Source organism: Carcharhinus amblyrhynchos, chromosome 18 (assembly GCF_965287045.1).
Source record: "Carcharhinus amblyrhynchos chromosome 18, sCarAmb.v2.hapA, whole genome shotgun sequence".
Taxonomy (NCBI): domain Eukaryota; kingdom Metazoa; phylum Chordata; class Chondrichthyes; order Carcharhiniformes; family Carcharhinidae; genus Carcharhinus; species Carcharhinus amblyrhynchos.
Genome location: NC_137341.1, coordinates 36,700,243 through 36,719,362, shown reverse-complemented (window position 1 = coordinate 36,719,362; position 19,120 = coordinate 36,700,243). Strand labels below are relative to the sequence as shown.

General features: G+C 42.1%; 1 protein-coding gene across 6 annotated transcripts in view; it reads right to left on the bottom strand.

Annotated features, from left to right (window-relative positions):
• The window catches only part of trrap (transformation/transcription domain-associated protein), a 219,792-nt gene that overhangs the window by 51,759 nt on the left and 148,913 nt on the right, over positions 1 to 19,120 (bottom strand). For 4 of the 6 annotated variants that reach the window (XM_080206827.1, XM_080206830.1, XM_080206832.1 and 1 more), the window contains 6 exons: positions 17,698 to 17,889; positions 16,265 to 16,460; positions 12,253 to 12,291; positions 11,074 to 11,339; positions 10,439 to 10,539; positions 3,456 to 3,657 (listed from right to left, as the gene is read on the bottom strand). In XM_080206827.1, the coding sequence (XP_080062953.1) occupies positions 3,456 to 3,657; positions 10,439 to 10,539; positions 11,074 to 11,339; positions 12,253 to 12,291; positions 16,265 to 16,460; positions 17,698 to 17,889 (996 nt within the window). The remainder of the gene's footprint in view (positions 1 to 3,455; positions 3,658 to 10,438; positions 10,540 to 11,073; positions 11,340 to 12,252; positions 12,292 to 16,264; positions 16,461 to 17,697; positions 17,890 to 19,120) is intronic. The other 2 variants (XM_080206829.1, XM_080206831.1) reach the window with 1 other exon arrangement.

The following is a 19,120-nucleotide window of genomic DNA, read 5'->3' as shown; positions in this document are numbered from 1 at the left end:
CAGTGCACCTGCTCCCCTAAACCATATATTTTGACTCTTAAGACAAGGCAAAGGGCCACCACCCATTGATGGGACAGGCTGAAATGAGAAGAGTGTGTTCAAGTCATACTCACTTGTTAGTCAAGATGGCACAGTGGTGAGCACTGCTGCCTTACAGCGGCAGGGGCCCAGGTGCGATTCCTGACTTGGGTCACTGTCTGTGTGGAGTTTACACGTTCTCCCCGTGTCCATGTGGGTTTTCTTGGGTACTCCAATTTCTCCTCAGTTTGAAATACGTGCTGGTTAGGTGCACTGGCTATGCTAAATTCTCCCTCAGTGTACTTGAACAAGTGCTGGAGTGTGGCAACTAGGGGTTTTCACAGCAACTTCATTGCAGTGTTAATGTAAGAGGGGAGATGGGTGGGGAGGGATAAGATTTAAAAAAAAGGGGAAGGGAAAGCAAAGGGGGAGAAAAGATAAGGAAAGGGGGCATAAAGTAAGGGGAGGAAGAAAAATTAAGGAAGTCAAAGAAATGAAAGATAGACAAGAGTAAAAAAATTAAATAAAATTAAAACAAAGGGGTCAAGTTGGGGTACAGCTAATCATCTGAAGTTGTTGAATTCGATTTTGAGACTAGAAGGCTATAAAGTGCCTAGCTGTTCCTCCAGTTTGCATTGAGCTTTACTGGAACATTGCAGCATGCCAAGGATCCACATGTGGGCATGGGAACAGGGTTGTGTGTTAAAATGGTAAGCAACCAGAAGGTCAGGGTCCTGACTGTGCACAGACCGAAGGTGCTCAGCAAAGCGATCACCCAGTCTATGCTTGGCTTCTCCAATATAGAGATCATCACATTGGGAGCAGTGAATGCAATACACCAAATTGAAAGAGGTGCAAGTGAAATGCTGCTTAACCTGGAATGAGTCTTTTCGACCTTGTATAGTAAGCATGGAAGAGGTAAAGGAACATGTGTTACACTTTCTGCAATTGCATGGGAAGGAGCCATGAGTGACAGGAGAACTGTTGGGTATAGTGGAGGAGTGGACAAGGTTATCCTGGAGGGAACGGTCACTGCGGAATGCTGACAGAGGGAGTGAAGGGAAGATGTGTTTGGTGGTGACATCACGCTGGAGTTGGCAAAAATGGCGGAGGATTATACTTTACATGTGGAGGCTGGTGGTGTGAAATGTGAGAACAAGGGGGACTCTATCCTTGTTCTGGGAGGGAGGGGAGATGCTATGGGTCGTGGCGCGGGAGATGAACCGCGTGCTGTTGAGGGTTCTGACGACAACTGTAGATAGGAATCCATGGTTGAGGAAAAAGGAACACATATTAGAAGCACTACTTTGGAAATTGGCATCATCAGAACAAATGCAACGGAGGCAAAAGGAGCTGAGAGAAAGGGATGGAGTCCTTACTGGATGTAAAGTGTGAAGAGATGTAGTCCAGATAGCTGTGGGGGACAGTAGGCTTGTAACGGATATTGCTAGATAGTCTATTGCCGGAAATGAGACAGAAAGGTCAAGGAAGGGCAGAGGAATGTCTGAGATGGATCAGGTGAAGGAGATAAAGGGGTGGAAACTGGAAGCAAAGTTGATGAATTTTGCGAGGTCTGGACGAGAGCATGAAGTGGCACCAAAATGGTCATCGATGTTCTGGCCTCAACTGCTTTCTGTGGTAAAGAATTTCACAGGCCCATCACTTTCTGGGTGAAGAAATTTCTCCTCATCTCAGTCCTAAATGGACCATCCCATATTTTCAAACTGTGACCCCTGGTTCCTCACTCCCCCGCCATCAGAAACATTCTTTTTGCATCTATCCTGTCTAGTCCTATTACAATTTTATAGGTTCCAATGAGGTCCTTCCCAAATATAATCCTAACCAACTCAATCTCTCCTCATACATTAGTCCCACCAACCCAGGAGTCAGTCTGGTGGTAAACCATGGCTGCGTTCCCTCCATTGCAAGAACATTCTTCCTCAGATAAAGAGACCAAAACAGCATATAACATTCCAGGTGTGGCCTGGCCAAGGCCCTATATAAGTGCAGCACCACACCTCTGCTCCTGTAATCCTCTCGCTAGAGGGCCAAATTTGCCTTTTTTAATCTCAATCTACAGCCACACAGGTAATAATCTGTCTTCCTGATTTTGCCAGCAAAATGGAAAACCTCACATTTATCCACACCTGCCATGCTTTTGCCCACTCCCTCAGCTTGTCCAAATCTCACTGAAGCATCTCTGCTTCCTCCTCACAGCTCATCCTCCCACCCAACTTTGTGTCATCTGCAAATTTGGAGATCTTACATTTAGTACATTTAAAACAACATACATTGTGAATAGCTGGGTTCCTAGCACCAATCCCTGCAATACCCCACTTGTCACTGCCTGCCACGTTGAAAAAGAATCATTTATTCCTACTCTTATTGTAAAATGAAATGCTAAGTAATAGTTGTATGGCAAGGCAGGGCCAAATGTGTTACTAAAAGCCAATACTACTAAGCAGATTGTATTCACTACAAGATGGCATGCAGCAATTTAGTATCTATACCACCTTAGCCTAAGACTGTTACTCAAATAGAAATAAACCACGAAGGATAATTATATAGAAAATAAAATCCAATGTGCAGCTAAATATCAGATTGACATCTAGAAATTAAACCTGGAATTTCTACAACACCAGGGTAATGTATAATAGGAGAATTTTTAACAGGTGATTTGATCCTTAATGCTTTTATTAATGCTTAATGGCTGAATCAGCTTGGAAAAGATTCTCACACAGAGGTGATAAATAGACAAACAGAATATGTCAGTTAAACCCTCAGTGCGCAAAGGAATTCAGTTAACTTTACAGATGTAATCCCAACAATGAGTGCTAACCCCTCTTTGACAGGAATGCTGTCAAGGTAGAATTAAGAATGGTAGAGTGCCCGAGGTGGCCGTGGAATCTGCTCCAGCTCTTTCAGAGAGCAATCCTGTTAGTCCCACTCCTCCGATCTTACCCAATAATCCTGGACTTTTCTCCTTCAAGCATTTCTACAATTCCCTTTTGAAAGCTACTATTGAAACTGTTTACACTACCCCATCAGGCAGTGCACTTCAAATCGTAACCACCTGGTGTATAAAAAAGATTCTCCTGGCTGTTTTGACAATCATCTTAAAGCCATGCCCTCCTGTTATCGACCCTTCAATCACTGCAAACAGTTTCTCTTTGCTTACTCTATCTAAACCACTCGTGATGTTAAGCACCTCTATGAAACCTCCTTTTAGCTTTCTTTACTCCGAGGAGCACAACTTAGCTTCTCCAGTTTATCCATGCAACTGGACTTGCTCATCCCTGTAAACAGTCTAGAGAGCTTCTGCACCAAATCCTTGATACCCTTGCAGATCGGGTACAGTAACGTGGCCAGAAGGTGTGACATTGTTGATATTCTCAAGGGTTTCGTCAAATGCTGCCCTCTGTGTTGTAAGTCCTCACCTTTGCAAGATATTTCCTTGACTTGCTCTCGTTCTGGTGGCGGCAGGCGTGCAGGTAACAGGTGATGGCAGACACGCCAAGGTGAAGCTGCCTTTCTTTGACAAAAATGTTCTCCAGATAGTCGCCCCACATTGCCCAAGCTTTCACCAGCACGTCGTGCATCTGGACAGCAGCGGAAAATGCTTTGTTGGCTTCCTCAGATCTAAGTGACAGAAAAATAAATGCATGTAAAATACCAATACCAGGCATGAAGAATTCCAATCCCACATCACTATTTTGAAGAGCAATAGGAGAGATCTTGTCCAGTGTTCTGATTAATATTTACTGCACAACCAACATCTATGTAAAAACAAATAACCTAGTCATTATCACATTGCAGTTTGTGGGAGCTTCCTGTGCACAATTGGTTGCTGCATTTCCTATATTGCAGCAATGGAAATATTGCAGAAATACTTAATTGGCTGTAAAACACAGAGGATTTACAAATGTGCTAAAATCTGCTATATTAATATATTCCTTTTCTTTATTATAGAAGAATACCTCTCCATTATATTAGTTTTAGAGGGGGGGTTTACATTAAAATGGCGTGGGGGGGGGGGTGGGAATCTATGCATGAAGTCAGAGGAGGAGGAAATCAAAGACAAAAACTAAAGAGAGAAAGGGGAATAAGAAAGGTGATCGGCAGGGAAACCAAGAGCCAGATTCAAATAGGGCCTCAGTGAAAAATAGTGGGAACGGGACTGGTAATGTTAAAAAGACAAGCCTAAAGGCTTTATGCCTTAATGGGCGGAGCATTCGCAATAAAGTGGATGAATGAATCGTGCAAATAGATGTAAATGGGTGTGATATATTCCAGATTACAGAGAAATGGCTGCAGGGTGACCAAGGATAGGAACTGAACATCCAGGGGTACTCAGTATTTAAGAAAGACAGAAAGGAAAAGGCAGTGAAGTTGCATTGCTGGTTAAAGAGGAAATTAACACCATACTGAGGAAGGATATTAGCTCCAACAATATAGAGCTAATATGGGTAGAGCTAAGAAACATCAAGGGATTAAAAAAAAACACTAGTAGGAGCTGTATATTGATCCCCAATCTGTAGGGGTGATGTGGGAATTACATTAAACAGGAAATTAGAGGTGCACAGTGGCAAGCATCACTGTCTCACAGTGCCAGAGACTCGGGTTTGATTCCCGGCTTGGGCCACTGTCTGTTCAAAGTTTGCATGTTCTTTCCCTGTCTGCGTGTTTCTTCTGGGTGTTCTGGTTTCCTCCCATCGTCTGAAAGGCATGCTGGTTAGGTGCATTGGCCATGCTAAATTCTCACTCCGTGTAACCAAACAGGCGCTGGAGAATGGTAACTGGGGGATTTTCACAATAAATTCATTGCAGAGTTATGTAAGCCTAACTGTGACATAATAAACTTAAACTTTAAGCATGCATTAAGAGGAACATCTGTAATTATGGGTGATTTTAATCTGCATGTAGATTGAGCAAATCAAATTAGTCACAATAGCATTGAGGAAGAATTCCTGGAGCATATACTGGATGGTTTCTGGACCAATACGTTGAACAGTCAACTAGAGAACAGCCATTCTAGACTTGGTATTAATGTGTAATTGGAAAGGAATAACTGGCAATGTAGCTTTGCAAGACCCCTTGTGGATGAGCGATCATTAGATGATACAACTTTTCATCAAGATGGAGAGTGACATAGTTGATTCTGAGACTAGGATCCTGAATCTTGATAAAGGAAACTACAATGATAGGAGGCACATGTTGGCTATGATAGATTAGGAAACATTTCTTAAAAGGATGACAGTGGATATGCAATGGTAAACATTCAAGGGAGAACTGCGACAGTTGTTTATTCCAGCCAGGCACTAAAGTAAAACTGGAAAGGTGGCCAAACCATGGGAAATTAGACATAGTATTAATTCAAAAGGGAGGCATACAAATTGGCCAAGGAAAACAACAACCTGAGGATTTGGAATGATTTAGAATTTGGCAAAGGGGGACCAAGGGTCTGTTTAAGAAGGGGAAAATATAGTACGAGAATAAGCTTGTGGGAAACATAAAAACCAACTGTAAAAGTTTCTATAGAAATGCAAGGAGAAAAAGATTAGTGCATATGGATTATTATCTGAATGGCCATGGGGAATGTGCAATGAGACCTGGCTGTCTTTGTACACTAGTCACTGAAGGTAAGCATGTAAGTACAGCAGGCAGTTAAAAAGGCAAATGGAGTAGCTGGAGTACTGTGTGCAGTTTTGGGCGCCGCACCTGCGCAAAGATATTTTGGCCTTGGAGGGAGTGCAGAGGAGGTTTACTAGGCTGATACTGGAGTTGAGGGGGTTGAGCTATGAGGAGAGGCTGAATAAACTGGGCTTGTACTCGTTAGAGTTTAGAAGAATGAGGGGAGATCTCATTGAGACATATAAGATGATGAATGGGATGGATAGGATAGAGGTGGAGAGACTCTTCCCGCTCAAAAAAGACAGTAGGACCAGGGGGCACAGCCTCAAGATAAAAGGGGGGCGGTTTAGAACAGAGTTGAGGAGGAACTTCTTCACTCAAAGGGTGGTGAATCTCTGGAATTCTCTGCCCGTTGAAGTGGTGGAGGCTGCCTCGCTAAATATTTTCAAGACGCGAGTTGATGGGTTTTTGATAAGAGAGGGGATTAAGGGTTATGGGGAGAAAGCGGGAAAGTGGAACTGAGCAGCGACAGATCAGCCATGATCTTATTGAATGGCGGGGCAGGCTCGAAGGGCTAGATGGCCTACTCCTGCTCCTATTTCTTATGTTCTTATGTTATGTATATTGACCTTCATAGTAAGAGGATTTGAGTACAGGAGCAGGGATGTCTTGCTGAAATTATCCAAGGCCTTGGTGAGGCCACACCTGGAATAGTGTGTACAGTTTTGGCCTCCTTATCTGAGGAAGGATGCTCTTGCTCTAGAGGGACTACAATGAAGGTTTATCAGACTGATTCCTGGGATGGCAAGACTGATGTATATATGAGGAGAGATTGAGTTGGTTAGGATTGTACTCGCTGGAGCTCAGAAGAGTGAGAGGGTATCTCATAGAAACCTATTACACATTCTAACAAGATTAAACAGGGTAGATGCAAGAAGGATGTTCCTGATGATGGGGGTGTTCCGAACCAGGAGTCACAGTCTGAGGATACAGGATAGACTGTTTAGGAGAGATGAGAAATTTCTTCATCCAGAGAGTGGTCGGCCTGAGGAGTGCACTATCACAGCAAGTAATTGAGGCCAAAACATTGGGTTTTCAAAAAGCTGTTAGATATAGCAATTGAGGTCAAGGGCATCAAAGGATATGGGGAGAAGGCGGGATAAGGCTACTGAATTGGATGATCAGTCATGATCAAAATAAATGGCACAATAGGCTCAAAGGGCCAAATGGCCGCCTCCTGTTCTTAATTTCTATGCTTCTATTTCTGATATTCATAAACTGTTTTAGTTCTTCACTTAAGGGTTTATAGCATATACAAACAGCATGCAACTGAATTATTACACTGCAACTCAATGTCATATAGACATTAATCTATTTGTACAATTTTCATTCAAATATAATTTTTCCCCCAATTACACATTCCATTTGATCACAACAAAGATTGCTGATACTCATCTTCTATGCTGAGATACATCACTGACAATGTGCCACGTATCGTGCTCATGGCTCTCAAAAGGCCTACAATTCACAAGTCAATGACATGACAGTCTTTCACACAAGTTAAATAACCTCATTACATAGATTTTGACGCACTATTCAATCATGCTGCATGTGCTCAGAAACACAAAACCCAGGCCATAAAGAAATAGTTAAATCTTAATTTTTACTCATGCTGCGGTTAAACACTCTCCACGCAGTGGAAATATGACGAGAACACATATAACTGTTAGTTCAAATTCAACTACTGCAAGACCCATTAAGTATACAGCAGATTGGGCACTTTTTCCATTAAGAGCTGCATAAATTCTCTCATGCAAGCATGCCACTTCCTGACCAACAAGTTATGCATTCACTAGAAATCAACTGTTGAGTTAAGTCAAGATGCCCAATAAGCTGCACTGGAACAGCAAAACGGCATGCAATGTAACAACTACCAGCAAACTGAAGCACTTGATTCATTTCTTCATATTCCCAGGTGCATAAATTCTTCACCGACTCCAACCAGCTCTTTGGTGATGGCCAGGGTCGAACTGGATTATTCGTAACCTTGATGTCATAGATGACCCCAATGTGAGCTTCCAACCATTAAGATCACCTATTTCCCTCTCCCACAGTACTTCACATCCGGCTTAGTTCCACAGGTGCTGAAACTATCATCCATGTCTTTGTTACATCTGGACACGACTATTCCATACACTCCTGGTTGGCCTCCCACAACCTACCTCCATAATCTTCAGGTTATCCATAACTCTGCTGTCCATATATTAAGTCACATCAAGTCCATTGCCTTGTGCTCACCGACCTACTCTGGCACCCAGTTAAGCAACTTCTTGATTGTAAAATTCTTGTCCTTGTATGGCCTCACCCCTCCCCACTTCTGTAACCTCCCCCAGTTCTACAACTCTTGGGAGACATCTGCAGTCCTCTAATGGGGGCCTTCCGAATACTTGTGATTTTAATCGCTCCACTGTTGGTGGCCAGGCCTTCAGCTGCAGAGTTCGTATGGAAATTTGCAAAACCCCAAAGCTTAAGCAAGCAATAATTTCCCCTGGGGTGGTTAGCAGTTTAAGGGTTAATACTTTTTTCAGGAAGTGAAATAATATTATTGCTAGATTATTAATGAGAAGCTGTCATGCTGCAAAAAGCTAGCAAAGATATTGCTGGAACAGATTGTAATGTGCACTGCAATATTTAATTGGCTCTCTTTGTAGGAAGGCTGGCCACTTAAATGTGAGCAAAATGCAAGTTGAATTACTTGTCAAGCACAGTTTTAGTTCTGAACTTCCAAACAATGACATAAATGTCTGCTTGGCATCAAAACTGTAACAGATATCATCAATAAACAATCCCTTTCATTGGTGCAAGGAGAAAGAGGTTCAAATGCTAGAAAGCTGCAGACAGGTAAATTTGCAAAAAAGAAATCAGCAGAAGTCTGAAACAATAAAACAAAAATATGCTTCACTAGAATATTTAATTAAAATGAACTTTACATTTTGAAAGTTAACCCACATACCCCAAAGAGCATTTTGTCTTTAAGTTTTATCAGGTAAGTCAATCATACTTGGAAAAATAAAGTCAAAGGAACAAAACATGATGTGTCTAGTTTTCATACCATACTGTAAGGGTGAATGAATGTTCACTGATGCGCCCCTGTGGAGGCTTCAGCATGGCTGAAAATAACCATAAAACTGGTCTTAAAGGTTGCAGGTCCTCAAGTTTGTATCCCAGTTGCAAGTCAAGAATATGCTGCTGCCCAAGCAAAACTGGCAGATGAATCATGCTCACAAAGAAACCTTGCATCACGGACCAGCCAGTACAAAGTGTGCTGGCTTGCATCAAAGGGTCGGGTTATGGTGGTGGTGGTGGTGGTGTTATCCAAACTAGTCAGCTTAGTATTAGAATGCTGAACAGCTCAAAGAAGAGATTGTGGTATGAGGTCTGGGAGTCAAGCTGAAGAGTGGAACCTGGTGAGTTAGAATGCCGAACAGAAAAATTTTCAAAAAATTTCAACAATCATAGAATCCTGAATAGTGCAGAAGGCAGCCATTTGGCCCATTGAGTCTGCATTTGACAGAACGCAGTACCCAACCCCCTTCCCCCCCCAATCCCTGTAACCTACGCATTTGCCATAGCTAATCCACCTAACCTGCACATCTTTTGAATGTGGGAGGAAACTCATGCAGATATGGGGGGAACATGCAGACTTCACACAGACAGACAGACAGACAGTCACCCAAGGCTGGAATTGAACCCGGATCCCTGGCACTCTGAGGCAGCAGCGTTAATCGCTGTGCCACTAAATACTCTGCCCTCCTGGAGGAAATAATCACAAGGTCTTGGACTTAAGTAAAGATGATTTTAAACCAAAATGGAAAATACTGGGTGACACAGCAGCTCAGGCAACATCAGTGGTCAGAGAAACAAAGTTAACCGTTCAGATCAATGAGTAGGGTGGAACTGCTCACTGACCACAAAGACACAAACCACACCTTGCTCCCTCTAGATACTACCCAAGCCGCTGAATGATTCATTCTCTTGTGAATTCGATTTTATTTCCGTGGTGAGCACTTATTGCTCACACAAGGGGGCAACAATGTCAAAAAAATACTGGGAAAACAGGACAACTTCAAACTTCCCCCAGACAACTTAGAGTGAATGAAAGAAATGTGGAATATATCCAGGGCACAGCAGCTCAAGCAGTTTTGACAGTTCAACTCCCAAGTAAGGTTACAAACGTAAGCCCGAGGCTCCTGATCAACGAAGCTTGCTTGCTTCAGTTGAGTGAGTTTTGTCAGTCCCCACCAGCAGTGTTAGATGAAGTGGAGGCGCAAGGCTTACCTGGGGGGGTGAGGTTGTGGGAAAAGACTCAGGTTAAAAATAAATCTGTCATTGGCCTGCCCTGCTCATACCGTATCTCTCACTAGGTAAACTGAACGATGCGCTCTCCGCTTTAGTGGAAGGTTTTGCAGCCCAAGTTCTTTTTACTCTCCGGGCTGGATTAACAGAGGTTGTGACAATATCCCAGACCAAAAAATGGGAAGACCCTTCCCTTTAAACTACTCCTGTCCCATTCAAAGTGCTTTAATAATGATCAAGGATGGCATTCAAGGTTACCCAAAACAAGGGGTATGCATGCGAGAAGGGGAAAGAGAGAAAAACGGACCAAATCCAAAACCATTCTTTTTTAATAAATGCACATTCACAAATTAATTATAAATGGCAAACAGTGGGGGATGTACCCCTTAAATGATAGAACAAGTGGATCAAGTGGTGTCATATTGTTACGTACTTATTAATCTGAGCAAGGAACATCCCTTTCAGTGCGTAGAATTCAGCTGTCATCTCCTTTGTGAAATACTTCAGATTTGTTGATTCAATAACTTCCAAACCCTGTGCGGAATAGAGTTGTAAATGAATATATGACATACTGATCTATTAATAAAATTCTGGCCAAGCAGTCTTTATAGAAAAGAGAAGTACAGCATCCCCAGATAGCTAAATTAGTGACCTTTTGTTGATCAAGCTCAGAACAGCAGTTCCTATCTGACAGCTTTGTAACTCACCAGACAATCAATTATTCTTAATAAGTTATTGATTTTTGCTGTGTAGTGATAGAGGAAACACAGGTGTTTATGAATGTTTCAGATTCCCCTGGGTTACACTGCTTCACAAAACTGTAGATGATACCCATCAAATCATTTCTGTCAGAAACCACTGCATTTCAATTCAAAAGCTACAATTTATGTTCTTTGCTTACTTTCTCTAGTCGTCGCAGATAGGCAATGCCTCTCTCTCCCGTGTCACAAACCTTGCCACAGACAACAACACAAGTTGTCCAATGTGGACTTCTGATCCTTCTCTTCCAGCAGGCCCAACCAGAGTCTTCATCCCCTTTTTTTCTGTAGGAATGGCCATGTTGCCTACCTGCATGCATTCATTCTTGCCCATAACTCCAGCCTGCTGGAGGTAGCACTTGACCTGCTGTCGAATCTTCTGAAAGCAGTCCACGATGGGCACGGTGGGAATGGTATGGATACGGCTTAGGATATCAAGGGCCACGTTCACCAGGCCCTGCTTACGGGCGATCTTCCCGTACTGGATGATAGCTGAGGCAGAGGCATGGACCCCCAGCATGGCGTTATTTGAGTTGGGGTCATGCTGAGAGCTGTTTTCATAGGCTGCCACAATTGCTTTGGAGAAAAAGAGAATTAAAATAGTCTATTATTTTCAAATTTGAGAGAGAGAAAAAGACCAAAATTTGTTTTGATGCTCATTTAAAGGCATTTTGAAAATGGGCAATGTTGGAGACCAGCAACAACCAATGATCGTTTACAAGAGGAAACCAGGGTTTTGAATGAATTTATCTCACTGGATCTGGTACCAGGTCATCTTGACAGTGACTGAAAACTGATTGACATGATGATATGTTGGGGCATTTTCAAAAGATATTGAAGTATCTAATGGTGGTAAATAGAGACTTGTAACATAGGATCAGGACTAGGCCATTCAGCCCGTTGAACCCATTCCTTCAAAATAAATTAAACTTAAAATAAACTTAAAATGATCAGTTTATGCTTGTAACCTATACTTCAACAAAGGCACAGCCTTTTGGTTTTGCACACTGTTAACCGATGAGGAACATTATTCTTGATTCAATTCATGAAAAGCTGGATACTGTTGCACTCCACATCTGGCACAGGAACGATGGGTTGAATGGCCTCCTCCTGTGCTTTAACTATTCTACGGTGCAATGATTTTGAACAAGTAGTTGGATTATGGGAAAAAGGGTAAAGAATCAGATCTTAACGAAACGTTCCTAATTTTAAAAATTAATTCTATTTTACAGAGAGACTAATTGCCTACTCTGCAGATTTACAAAGTTAAAGGCTGGCCCTGGGTTAAACTGGTCACCTGATTGACAAAGTGAGCCAATATTCTAACAATGCAGCAAAGAGGAATGGTTAAGCACATGGAGATGTTTTGAATTTTAGCAGGGTTTTGCTATGGGGAGAGTGTCATTTCTGCAAGTGTTCACAAACATTTCAACATTAAAATGAGCTCAAACCCCCAAGACACTGATTTACAAACTCATTTGTTCCATACCTGCTTTCAGTTTTGTGAGATCAGCTGCAGTCCGTCCCACTGAAACGAATGGAAATGCGAAAAATAGCAAATTTCCTGGAGTGCGCTATGTTTAAATTCTATTCAATCACAGCTTCAAATCTTACTGCAAACTTTTTACTATTTCATTTTCGCAAGAAGGGACAGATAACTATTCTACAACATTATTTGCATAGGAAACGTAACATGATTATGCTATTCAACCCCTCGGACTTTTTCGCCATCCAATGAGGTGTGGTTGATATGCATCTTAACTCCATCTGACTCCACTGTGGCTGAACTCTTAATACCCTTGTAAATCTAGCAATCTCAATTTTGAAATTTTCAGCTCCCCCTCCCACTCCAGTTGCGATAGCTTTGTGGGATTTCCACTGCCCTATATATGAAGAGGAGGAAGTCTGCAACTTATTCAGCACCTTTCCCCACCACTCCCTCCCCATTCTCACAACTGCTCCCTGCCACAAAGCTGTCCTTTACCTAATAAAAATACTAGAAGTGCTAGAAATCTGTAATAAAAACAGAAGATGCCTGACAAACTCGAGCAGGTCCAGCAGCACTTGCAGAGAGAGAAACAGAGTTAATGCTTCAAGTCCCTATGATTTCTTCAGAAGAATAAACATATGGACTTGAAATGTTTTACCTTGTTTCTCTCTCTGCAGCTGCTGCAAGGCTGCTGAGCTTGTCCAGCATTTTCTGTTTGTATTTCTGCCTTTTACCTATCAAGACGACTGACCTGCTTCCAGATCTTGCCTCCACTGTTGCCTATACCAATAGGCTAACTCACCCATTGCATTTTCAAGCATTCTTATGGGAGGCAAATGCATTTCCATTCAACGCCTGGTCAAACTGTTCCAGCTGAGGTCAGGAGCTCACATCGTTGCTTATTACGGACATAGAACCAAATCCTTTGTCAGTAAGTCAATACAGAAAAATGTGCTGTTCCACCAGTATAATTGTAGTTCAATCAAATCAGAAATAAAATCGCAGCATTCACAACAGTGACAACACTTCAAAAGTACTTCACTGATTGTAAAGCACTTTGGGACATCCCGAGGGTGTGAATGGAGCTCTAGGAATGTAAATTTGTCCTTTCTTTTCATTAAGAAAGGCTCAAAAGTTTAACATAAGTAGCACATGCTGCAAGTCAGTTATTTTGAGCCCAATTACCATTTTCAATTGTGTATTAAGCAAACATAAACCCAATTCCTTCCGAAAATGCTGAACAAACGGACATTGTACAGCAAACAAATACATGTTTTGTACATGGCTGAATGGACTACAGGCACAGCACATTTTGTTCAAAATAGGATTAATATGTTGAAAACTTCAAAATGCCAAAAACTGACGGCAAGTTATCACAATTAGCTTTGTGACCCGACTATTCCAGTAACTTTCTCAGCCTTTTGGCTGAGATCAAGTGTCGGATAATATAAAAGTAGGGAGGTCTTGCTGCAGCTGTATAGGGCATTGGTGAGGCCGCAGCTGGAGTACTGTGTGCAGTTTTGGTCGCTGCACTTAACGCAAGGATATTTTGGCCTTGGAGGGAGTGCAGAGGAGGTTTACTAGGCTGATGCCGGAGTTGAGGGGGTTGAGCTATGAGGAGAGGCTGAATAAACTAGGCTTGTACTCGTTAGAGTTTAGAAGAATGAGGCGAGATCTCATTGAGACATATAAGGTGATGAATGGGATGGATAGGACAGAGGTGGAGAGACTCTTCCTGCTCAGAAAGGACAGTAGGACTAGGGGGCACAGCCTCAAGATAAAGGGGGGGCGGTTTAGAACGGAGTTGAGGAGGAACTTCTTCACTCAAATGGTGGTGAATCTCTGGCATTCTCTGCCTGTTGAAGTGGTGGAGGCTGCCTCGCTCAATATTTTTAAGACGCGGGTTGATGGGTTTTTGATAAGCGAGGGGATTAAGGGTTATGGGGAGAGGGCGGGAATGTGGAACTGAGCCACGACAGATCAGCCATGATCTTATTGAATGGCAGGGCAGGCTCGAAGGGCTAGATGGCCTACTCCTGCTCCTATTTCTTATGTTATGTTCTTAAGCCTAAAATGGGGTTCCATGCTTTCACGCTGGTTAGGTGCATTGGCCATGCTAAATTCTCCCTTGGTGTATCAGAATAGGACTAGGGGATTTTCACAGTAACCTCTTTGCAGTGTTAATGTAATTCCACTTGTAACTCTAATAAATAAATTTTAAATAAATGTTAAACTTGTCAGTTTGGATCTTGTTTGCCTTTCTTATGGGGATCACGAATTGGATTTAATTGGAATCTGAATTTGGCTTTTGGAGCAAGCAAGGAATGATTTCGGGGTTTGCCTGGTCCACTCTGAACATTGGCTTTGTAACTTTAAAGAATGGAGTAAAAAAATTTTTTAAATTCCTTTAACTTCATTCTAAATTAATTTTAACTTCCTCAATCTAATATTTAATAAATTAGCATCAGTATAACAGATTTACTCTGAAATGCATACCAGATTTGGTAATTCAGTCATTTTTGTCCTAAAAACAATTCAAGTTATCCCACCACAACATCTGATTTAGGCGTTTGCCACACCTTTCAACAGTGCAATGATAACAGTGACAGTTTTGTCATTATTAGTACAGCAAAAGATGGGCTAATGTTTTGGGTCAGTAAAGATATGGAGGAGGGGCAGGAGGGAATTCCACAGCATGGGATCACACTTCCAATATCCAATTAAAATACGTAATCCTGTACACATTATATAATCTTATCCTAACACAGTATGCCATTTTTCGTTTGAAAAACACAGTTGGCTTCTAGATGTGTTTTGAAAATGATGCATTGGTACATGCATCATGGAGGACAATGGAACTGTTGGGCCGAATGGCCTGTTTCTGCGCTGAAAATACTATGTAATATTTTGCATGAGTGCGCCAACCAACCTTACATTGCCTGAACGTAGGAACAGCTTGACAGTGTTACCATTCGATTAGACTCAGAATCAGTGAAGCTCTACAGTACAGAAAGAGGCCAGTCGACCCATCGAGTCTGCACCGACCACAATCCCATCCAGGCCCTAACCCTACATATTTACCCACTAATCACTCTAACCTGCTCTAACTAAGGGCAATTTTTAGCACGGCCAATCAACCTAACCCGCACATCTTTGGACTGTGGGAGGAAACCGGAGCACCTGGAGGAAACCCACACAGACACAAGGAGAATGTGCAAACTCTCCACAGAAAGTGACCCAAGTGGGGAATCAAAGCCAGGTCCCTAGAGCTGTGAAGCAGCAGTGCTAACCATTGTGCTACTGTGCCAATCATGGTCGAACTGTGTCTCAATTCCATTTACTCACCTCGGTTCCACATCCTTTGACCAAAGCTCCGTATCTCAGTGGTCAGTGTCTGGAACAAGTTGCCAGAGGTAGTAGTAGAGGTGGGTACAATATCGTCTTTTGAAAAGCATTTAGACAGTTACATAGGTAGCATGGGCCAAATGAGGGCGACTGGGACTAGCTTAGGGGTTAAACAAAAAAGCATGGACAAGTTAGGCCAAAGGACCTGTTTCCATACTGTAAACCTCTATGACTTTATGTCTCATCTTTGAGATTTTCAATTGACAACTGGCTTCAACAGCTTGTTATTTGGCGAGGGAACACAATCCTAAACTTACACAATGCCTTCTGTGTAGAAGTACTTCCCAATGTCACATCTGAACGGTTTAGCTAATTGTAAAGTTATGCCTCCTTGGTCTGGACTCCCAGCACTGTTTGACTCTACCTATCCTATCAACTCCATTAATTATCTCTAACAAAAAATAATCCGAATGATAGAAATTTTCACATTGCATTGAAATCAAAGTGCACCCGCTAAATGAAATAAATATTGTTGAAACCTGTGGAGATGCATCAGTGTTCAGCAACCAGAAGATAAACAAGATCCCATCACATTGCATGATGTTAACATGTATATCAGTAACGTGCTGACATGTAAAATTATGTTGACAGGTGCATCAGATCATACCTTGGTAATGATGCTGCCTCCACATGAAGATGCTGCTCCAGTGAGAAAGGTCATCTGATACTATGGGCAGACGGTTCCTCCAAGTCTTCACCACAGTCTTCATGTCGTGCAAACTTGTATTTCTCCCCAAGTTAGCAGGCTGCAAACCAGCATTTATTTGAGCAGCTTCCTGCAGTTCAATAATTTGCTGAGCCGCCTACAATTAGCACAAAAATTTCATTAACATTAAATTGTAATGATAAGATGCATCAGTCCCATCCTAATGGCAAATGTGAACACAAGTGTACCAGGGTCATGCCCAACCTCGTATGTCAAAGCATGTACAACAAATGGCTAACAGATAACCTTATCAGTAAACATGCATGTGTCAATAGCATACAAAACAGGTGATAGCATTTAGCACAGTGGGTAGCATCGCTGCCTCATAGCTCCAGGGGCCCAGGTTCAATTCCAGCCTCGGGTGATGGTCTCCAAGGAGTTTGCATTCTCCCAGTATTTGTGTGGGTTTCCTCCGGTATCCCAGTTTTCTCCTACAGTCCAAAGATGTGTGGCTTGGGTTGATTGGCCATGCAAAATTGTCCCTTAGCATCAGAGGGACTAGTGGGGCTATGGCCTGGGTGGGATTGTTGTCAGTGCAGACTCGATGGGCCGAATGGCCTCCTTGTAGGGTTTCTATATAATTCTATCAAATGTCCCACTTAATTAAAACTTGTAAAAGATGTAATACACTGGAGCTCTTGGAGGTTTCTGATCTCTTTGAAACTACTGCAAGTAGTTAAGATAGCATGCTTGTAGCTTCTTGAAGAGGTTCTTGGCATGTAAAGTTTGATGCCCCCTACATCTACTTTATAATATATACAATGGATTAAATCAAGTTAGTGAGATAATAACAGCATTAGCAGACATTTTCAGCACTTCCTATTGCTTACATTCAAGGTGAAGGATACATGACAATATCTAGTGCATATACCCATTACTTTAGAGTCTGTCCTTAATTAGGGCAATCAGAGAATTTCATGCTTAACACTCCTACCAACCCCAACCTAGACCAAATAAAGCTGCTTGCATATCAATGGTACCTACTATTCTATATCAATATATCAAGAATCACCATACTAAAAAAAGTTATGAGCATTTGGAATACAGTCGTAGGTAGACAAGCAATAGCAAACCTATCAAGGTAAAGGTGAGGTAGACCTATCTTTCTACAATCATCTCCATGTTCTAATCTGTCAGGCCAGTTACTGCTTTCTAATTTAAAGACTCAACTCCTAAATAAGATACATTAATATGTTGTTAATCCCTCATTCATTTTCAAAGGTTAAGCCCGATTTCCGCCAGGAACAGAAGTTTTCACATGTATTCAGGGATTTGCGAGTCTGACACTTTGCTGTAATCCTCAGAGCCATGTGCTGTTAACCATGCACTCTCACCTGAAGCAATGGTGTGTGGACATGTGATACAATGTGCGGGAGTCTTCGCCATTCCCGGATTGCGAGGCTGCTGGCCATCTCTACCAGTCGCTCAATGAAGTTCAGCTGCTGTTCCTCAGGGTGACAAATTGCCAAGTAACCTCGGTACATGTTAACTTTCCAAGCCATCTCCTTTGGGCAACTCAGCTCCACCTAAATAACGTTTAAACATATTGCTCAGAGTTCAGCACAACATTTACCTCGCTTGGTTGTGCGCAGTGGGGATCTGAAAGAGCATGCAGCACACTTCAGGAACATAGGCCCTGGTGTAAACTGGAACTTTAATTGGGAGGGAAATGTTTTGGACTATATTATACACCATTCATGGTCAAGGAAAATCATAACCCTTTAAGTTGCTTTTGTGCTATTCCACAAGTCCCCAGACACTTCAGTAGCACATATGACTACACCTAAGATATAGGAGCAGAAATAGGCCACTCAGCCCATCAAGTCTGCTCCACCATTCAATCATGGCTGACCTCACTTATCTAATCCAAACTTCTTTCACTCAAAGAAGCGTTGATTACCAAGTGTACTGTAGATACTGTCCTCTCTCAAGACCCAACAAAATTAGGAGGGAGTTTGATAGGAGAGAAATTGCTTCCACTGGTAGAAGGGTTAATAAACAAAGGACACAGATTTAAGATAATTGCCAAAAAGGGGACAAGAATATATTTTTCATTCAGCGAGTTGGAATATATTACCCAAAAGGATGGTGGTGGCAGATTTAATATCAAATTTAAAAAGGAAACTGGAAATGTACTGCAAAGAAAAGAATTGATGGCCACGGGGAAAGAGGAACTAATCGAAAAATCCTTCCTCAAGTCGGTACTGGCATGATGGGCTGAGTGGCTGATGAGAGATCTCAACAATTAATTGAACAAAGGGAAAAGAGCAACAGGAATGCCCATGCAAATGGTTAACATGCAGCAGCCAGTCCGACAAGGCAATTCTTCAAATGTTCCTTCTCCACCTAGCGCACTGGAATGTAAATGATTAAAAACAGATTACAATCAGATACTATGGAGGTTAAGGCATTTTTATGCATGAGAAATGTTTAAATTACATAACTGGAGAGGTTGAAATGCATGGGAGCAGAGATTCGCAAGGAGCTAAATTTAGAACCCACAGGAGGAAGCTACAACATTCTCAGGAGCATTAGACTTCCAGGCTCCAGGCACACGATACATAATGTAAGCAATGACAAATGGGCAGACGTGTTTGTACAGATGTAATACCTTGAAAGCAAAATTATTCTACGGAAATATTTTAGTGTTGCAGTTTTCACAAATGGTCCCATTACTCCCTAGATTGATATTTACTGGAGCTCCTGACGTGCTCTGCTGCCTCAATACAACAGCATACCAAAGGGGTAGAAAGTTAT